This window comes from Sinocyclocheilus grahami, unplaced genomic scaffold (assembly GCF_001515645.1).
Source record: "Sinocyclocheilus grahami isolate Dianchi unplaced genomic scaffold, SAMN03320097.WGS_v1.1 scaffold808.1, whole genome shotgun sequence".
Taxonomy (NCBI): Eukaryota; Metazoa; Chordata; class Actinopteri; order Cypriniformes; family Cyprinidae; genus Sinocyclocheilus; species Sinocyclocheilus grahami.
The window spans coordinates 262,655-269,744 of NW_015505987.1; the positions used below are offsets into that span (position 1 = coordinate 262,655).

Here is a 7,090-nt window from a genome sequence, read left to right on the forward strand (position 1 = left end):
AGTGTTCTGTGAGTGAAAATATATCTGTGCTAATCATATACTCAGCCTCCAACTCACACACTGGCGAGTAAAATCTGAGAATTGATTAGCCATTGGCTAATATTAGAAATCATTTAGTCGCCCAGAGTGAAGATTTAGTCGCATATGTGAGTGATTTACTCGCAATGTAGAGGGTTGACAGTCTATGAGCACGAAGCGCTTACAATGTGCGCACATTGTAAGCGCTTCGTGTTAAAAAGTGCTAAGCACAAAGGTAAGAGAAATTGATGCATAGTGTATTATATCTGTGCAACAGTTATTATTGTGTGAACTTTAATGTAAGGACTTAAATATTCATATGTAGCTCACATTAAGCTATCATATGGCTTCAGAAGTAACACAGAATAATTCGTACAATCGGGATTTTTTTTTTTTATAAATCTCGGATTTGGATCGGCCCTCTCTGACCAATACCCGATCCGAGAAAAATGGCACTATCGGAGCCGATACCCGATATGAATATCGGATCGGCACATCCCTAATTTGGATTCTCTACCTTCGTATCACTGTGCAGTTTCATGACAAGAACATGTATTTACTGTATTCATCCTCAGTATTTCTGTCATGGCTGTATGGGAACTAGTTGTCATAGCCTCAGTGACCTAACAAAAGCTGCGATATGACAGTTATTTGCTTTCTGAAAGAATTACTGGAAATAAACACATCTGACTTGTCTGAAATATCTAATTGTCTTCAAAACCACTGAATACAGTGTGTTGTGTAGCGTCTGGACCCCTCAAACACACTAAATATCTACAGCGGATCTAAAATATGAATAATTAATTATAACTAGTTATGGTTAATTATTCATATTTCCTCATGAGCTGATTCGTTACAGTTGTATAATGAGTATGTTCCTCATACTCATTATCTCTCAATATCAACCATTTCAGTGCTTGCAGTCTACAAATTTTCTTCGTCACATAACTTGTCAAACAATTGTTTAAAAAAAATACTAGGTCCACACAGACTTTAACTCTAAAAACACACGTAACTCTCACACTCCCTAGGCGATAAAGGTGTAACTCAAGTGTTACAGTAAAGACAGGATCTGAGAATCAAGTTACAAAGACAATGTGCTCAGTGGGCTTCTCCCACTCTCACAGCCTGGAGGCACATTAATATGTAAAAGCTCAAGACAGCTCACTCATCTTTATCATTTATCATTTATTTAACAAGAGATTCATTAATATGAACCACACTGAGCTGCTTGGCTCACGCCCCCCTTTAGGCCAGAGAAACATCCTTGTTTCATATCCTAAGGGTCTAAGCTGTGCATGATTAATCATTTAGTTGCTATGGAGCTTGAAATCAACCACAAACAGTTCATAAAAAAAGTATTAATTATTTATTTGTGGTAAGCATGTACTACACTCATGAGATATGATTCTACATTTATAGAACTGAAATGATCGGTAACATCCATAACATTATGATCGAAACCTGTTGAGAACCAAAATCGTGACTCATTGAGAATACACTGTATTCTTCTAGTCAGATTCCCATATACACCCCCTGCTGACTGTTAGGGTAACTACAGACTGGCTAGGCTCATGTGCACTGCACACTGGGAGTCAGTGTTAATGGGTGTTTACCAGTCTGCCAAAAGACTACAATAAGTGCTCCTGAGGAAAGTTTGCACTGAAGATATTTAAGATTTCTGTTTGAGAAGCATAGTAGGTTCCTTTGGCACGCCTGCACTTTGTTTGCAAAGCTGCGCTCCGTTTATGAAATGTGTAGTTTTTGGACAAAATTACAGTGACCTAATCAGTAATTGATCTGTCCACACTGAAAGTGAAAATGTTGTTTGAATCAAGACAGATGGCTTTAATCAATTATTGCTTTGCTGCATCTCGCCCAACTGGTGAAACAATGAGGACCAATCCTAATCTTTTTTGCATGGAGAAAATAAAATAGTGCGGATATCATCAAAAAAAAAATCTTGTTTTACATGACATACTATCTGATAAAAAAGAATCAGCGTAAACCAACACCAAGTGTGTGTGGGGGGGGGAGTCAATACATTGCAAAGTTAGCAGTTTTACTGCAAAGGTTCATGTAGTAGCAATAAGGTGTTTTCACTGAATACAGTCCCATAATGCACTGTATCGGACTCTGGGGAAAAAATATCAATCCAAGATGGCAGATGCAAGGAGAGAAATTACACTAACGTTTAATAGTTTAGGGTGAGTAATATTCATTTATTATTTATTTAAAAATGCTTAACTGATTGATGTTAAAAGTGTACTTTCAGATCATATAACAAAAATAAGCTGATTTCGTGAGTAAACAAAAAATATTTACAACGAACATGAGAATTGTTTGCATAGAGGGTTGACAGGAATAAATTACTTTTTAAAATACATTTAAATAGAAAACAGTTATTTTAAATGGTAATATTATTTCACAATATTACTATATTTTTGATTAAATAAATGCATATGAAAAAAATTTGTGAGCATAAGAGGCTTCTTTCAAAATCATTTAAAAAAATTAACTCCATATTTTCTAAATTATTTCATTTATATTACTGTATATTTACACACACACATATATATACAGTGGGTACGGAAAGTATTCAGACCCCCTTAAATTTTTCACTCTTTGTTATATTGCAGCCATTTGCTAAATCATTTAAGCTCATTTTTTTCCTCATTAATGTACACACAGCACCCCATATTGACAGAAACACACAGAATTGTTGACATTTTTGCAGATTTATTAAAAAAGAAAAACTGAAATATCACATGGTCCTAAGTATTCAGACCCTTTGCTGTGACACTCATATATTTAACTCAGGTGCTGTCCATTTCTTCTGATCATCCTTGAGATGGTTCTACACCTTCATTTGAGTCCAGCTGGTATATATATATATATATTCAATATCACATTGTAACTAGGGACTCCTCTTCCCCCAAGGAAAGTTACAACACTGGATTTATGGCAGCGATGACAAGGCACAATAGGCATCAGATGTGCTTCATCAAGTGCTGCCAGCATTTTTCAGAGCCCATCTCTCAGCCCCACAATAATCAGCAGATAGGCAGATCATCAGTCTCAATACATATTAAATCTATGTCAAACCCTGAGTAAAGACAGCATTCCCTCATAAAGAACACAGCTCACTTTCAGCAACTTATTAAAGTTAATTATTTACTTGATCCAGAGGATCACAAGTTTATTTCCTCTTTATTGCACAACTCCTGCTGCTGGATGCACGAATGTCATTGGCGGCCTGTATAACTAGCCATAGCTTTTGAAAATATGATCATAATGTTTAAATTCTCTGCCATGAACCTGATTCAACCCCTTGAATGTTTGTTAGATTAATTCTCTGTTGGGTCTGGGATCATGAGAGGTTAAAAAATGTATAAAAGGATAAAGAAATACTGCCACAACATATTCTGGTCCCTGCTTGAAAGGTGGGCCCATGCTTTTAATGAAAATTAAATTGAAAATGTTCAATCGGTTTATATTTATTGCAATCCACAGGTACAGGTTGGACAAAATAATATGAACACCTGGGAAACAGGCAACATTTCTTTATTTTCCTTTAACACATCTTCCAACCTTCTTAGAATAGATTCATACAACTTCTGTATAGCCTCCAGTTGAATGTTGTCTATCAGAAAATCTCACCGTTTCTTCAGAGATATTGGAGGAGAGGGAATTGGCTTTTCACTCTTCTCTCTAAGACTGCCCACAGTGGTTTGACAGGTATTGGCCAGGGCAGATGTTGAAGTTCATCTTGGTGCTCCAACTGTGCAAGCTTTATGATCATGACACCATGTTTTTCAATTGCAGCTCTTTCATGGATGTTGGCTTTGTGAAGTTCTCTGTTGTCGCTTTTTGTGGAAACAGGGTCTTCGATGTGAATACTGAGCTTTGCTGTACAGAAGTTCTGTGTTGTTTGAACACAATCCTTCTTAGTGATCGATGGACCCTGTCATTCACTTTCAGTTTTCACCCGCTATTCTGCTGTGCGGATAAAGTCTTGCCACGCTTTGTGTGCACAGCCATAATCATAAAGACTGTTGTTCTTAAAACACTAAACAATTGGGCTGTTAAGGTTAGAGAAGCTCCTGCTTAAATGGGTTCCCATGATTTGCCTTTTTTTGGAAGTCGGAGAAGTCACCCATTTCACTCAACGGCTTGTATTAAACACTGCTGAATACATATACTGAACCAACTGTGCAAGCTTTATGATCATGACACCATGTTTTTCAATTGCAGCTCTTTCATGGATGTTGGCTTTGTGAAGTTCTCTGTTGTCGCTTTTTGTGGAAACAGGGTCTTCGATGTGAATACTGAGCTTTGCTGTACAGAAGTTCTGTGTTGTTTGAACACAATCCTTCTTAGTGATCGATGGACCCTGTCATTCACTTTCAGTTTTCACCCGCTATTCTGCTGTGCGGATAAAGTCTTGCCACGCTTTGTGTGCACAGCCATAATCATAAAGACTGTTGTTCTTAAAACACTAAACAATTGGGCTGTTAAGGTTAGAGAAGCTCCTGCTTAAATGGGTTCCCATGATTTGCCTTTTTTTGGAAGTCGGAGAAGTCCCCCATTTCACTCAACGGCTTGTATTAAACACTGCTGAATACATATACTGAAAGACAACCCAGAGAGATAAATAAATGATAATTGCAAAAAAAAAAATTTTTTTAAGTTTAAGCCTACACAAAATGATATTAACCCCTATAATAATGCGTGCTTGCATTATTTTGTCCAACCCCTGTGTCTTTTAGATTCATTCAGCTTTGTGTTCTCTAATCACATTAAAAGTCACACTATCCAGAGTCAGTCAGGTGAGCTACAGTTGGAAGTCACTACTGCATCCTGTTTGTCTTTAATCAAACAGGCTCCACCCAATGCGAGATCCTCAAACAGACTGGCACGTGAATGTCATGTGATGCATTTTGGATTTGTTAGCAAATACATACAGTCCTGCAGACAAAAAAGCATTATCTGACTGTCTTTCGCTCTTTCATATTCAAGATCACAGCTCCGACTGCAAGTATATGATCATCATCTTTGCATCTGTGCTGATGTGACCTTCAGCTTAATGCCAAATTCATCCCCAAATCAGCACTTCATGAGTTAAATTCTAGACAGCCTGACAGTGACTCCAACTATGTTTATTCAGAGATTTCTTCCACTCATCCATAGACCCTGAGCCAACTCTGAGGATATGAGAAATCACTGGAAGAGATTGAGATTCAAATGTGGAGTACTACAAGCCAGATTAAACACACACCTCGCACAGATCCGAATATGAGATGAGGGCTCAATACCAACACAAACATCCAAAAAAGAGACTATAATTTTAGGGGGTTTTTCTTTCGAGATGCACTGCTATGGCCAAGTCAGTCTATAGTAGAGGTTCTCAATCAGAGGACTGGACTAGAGGGCCTCAGCAAACTTCCAAGAAGGCTGCAGGATGACTTAAAATTATACAAATTAATATTAATGAAATTCATATTATTATTATTATTAATTCATCTTTAACTTTTGTTTATAAAATAATTCTAGCATAGTTATTCATAATTATAGCAGAAATACTGAAGGAACTATCTTACCTTCTATGGGCGGCCTTATTGTGTTGAATTGTGTTGAAATTGTGTTGAACAATGGGGAGGGGAATTTTCGGCCAAAAATAAATGCAGTCATTTCAATAGGAATCCACAGTAGCGAGAGCCACTGACTGATCTGTAACGTATCACTAAATCTGTTCGACTGCTGCAAACAAACACCTGCATAAGAACCAATGCCGCAAATGCCTTCAGACATGCAATACCAGAAGGTCAAAATAACTTACATATTCATAATGCATGTACACAGTATAACAGAAATCTTACACTGAAGATATTTTTAGGTATACAGCGCACAAGTATTTGAAACTTTAGTTTCTACCATTTTCAACACTTAAGCTCTTACTGTGCCTGCATAAAGCATCCTTGAAAGACACTCAGCTTCATCTAAATAGCATTTCGTGGAATTAGCTCGGGTTTTGAGACCAAGCCAGCATGAGACATCAACTGTAAATTGAAAGGGGGCGTGTACACCTGTTCTGTTCTGAAGACTTTGTTCTTCAATGCCAGGCTTCAAAGACAATAACGATGCATGTTTCTTACCTTTGATACCCCTCATGCACAATTCTCACTATTCATTCTTTCCTGATCAGGAGCAAGACTACAAGCACAGCCATATTAAGCCCGCTTATGACCTGTAATTCACCTGACGCACTACAGGACCGCAGTGAGGGGTAATTACTGTAAACACATCCACTTACTCAATGAAGAAACTCGCTCCTTCCTTCGTAAATCCTTCCTCCCAACCTGTGGGTAGATCTAGGAGGCAAGAAAAATAGCACGTTTGCGAAACTTTTAGCATTCATTTATTCTTTAATGCGCATGCACCACGAAATAACACTTAAAAGCTGAAATCTCTAAAGCTAAATGGAAGCATAAATGCATTTACCGGATCGGATCATGTGTCCAGAATTGACAGGTTCACCAGTGCAGGGATGAAGCCAAGAAGTGCCTCTCGTCTCATCGCTGGCAGGAAAACAAACCACCTGTTAGCGATGCAATTGGCTGGGAAACACTCGAACGGTATGAGAAAGAAATTCTTTCTAATGCCATATAAAACATATATCCTCACTTTATGAAAAAGACCCTGCCGTCGCTGCACACCCCATAACAGTAGTTCTCAGGTAAGGTGTCCCGCCGGAGCGGCGCCGCCATTATTCCCGTGTAAAGTCCCGTCTACCTCATATTCCCTCCTCGCTGTCCTCCTTGTAGCGACCAGAGCTCGGGCTAAAGGCGATTAAAGGGGAGGGCTAACTTTGCACTTGGCTTTCAGTGCAGGTTGGCCGATAAAAAAATAAAAATAAAGATAAATTCCTTACAATACAGACTATCGTCCTGCAACGTAGAGAAACCCATTGCTCACGCTCTTGAGAGATCGTATAATCATAATAATAATAATAATTGTAATTTTTAGTCAAAACAGATTTAGTCAACACTTTGTGTCTGTATTTGTTTTGTAG

At 38.0% G+C, this 7,090-nt stretch overlaps 1 protein-coding gene across 4 annotated transcripts in view; it reads right to left on the reverse strand.

Annotated features, from left to right (window-relative positions):
* The window catches only part of LOC107562125 (pleckstrin homology domain-containing family A member 7-like), a 101,831-nt gene extending 94,983 nt beyond the window's left edge, over window positions 1-6,848 (reverse strand). For all 4 annotated transcript variants that reach the window (XM_016246696.1, XM_016246695.1, XM_016246694.1 and 1 more), the window contains exons 1-3: window positions 6,703-6,848; window positions 6,520-6,596; window positions 6,332-6,389 (exon numbers count right to left, since the gene is read on the reverse strand). In XM_016246696.1, the coding sequence (XP_016102182.1) occupies window positions 6,332-6,389; window positions 6,520-6,596; window positions 6,703-6,785 (218 nt within the window). In that variant the 5' untranslated portion in view covers window positions 6,786-6,848. The remainder of the gene's footprint in view (window positions 1-6,331; window positions 6,390-6,519; window positions 6,597-6,702) is intronic.
* Window positions 6,849-7,090: the final 242 nt, after the last annotated feature.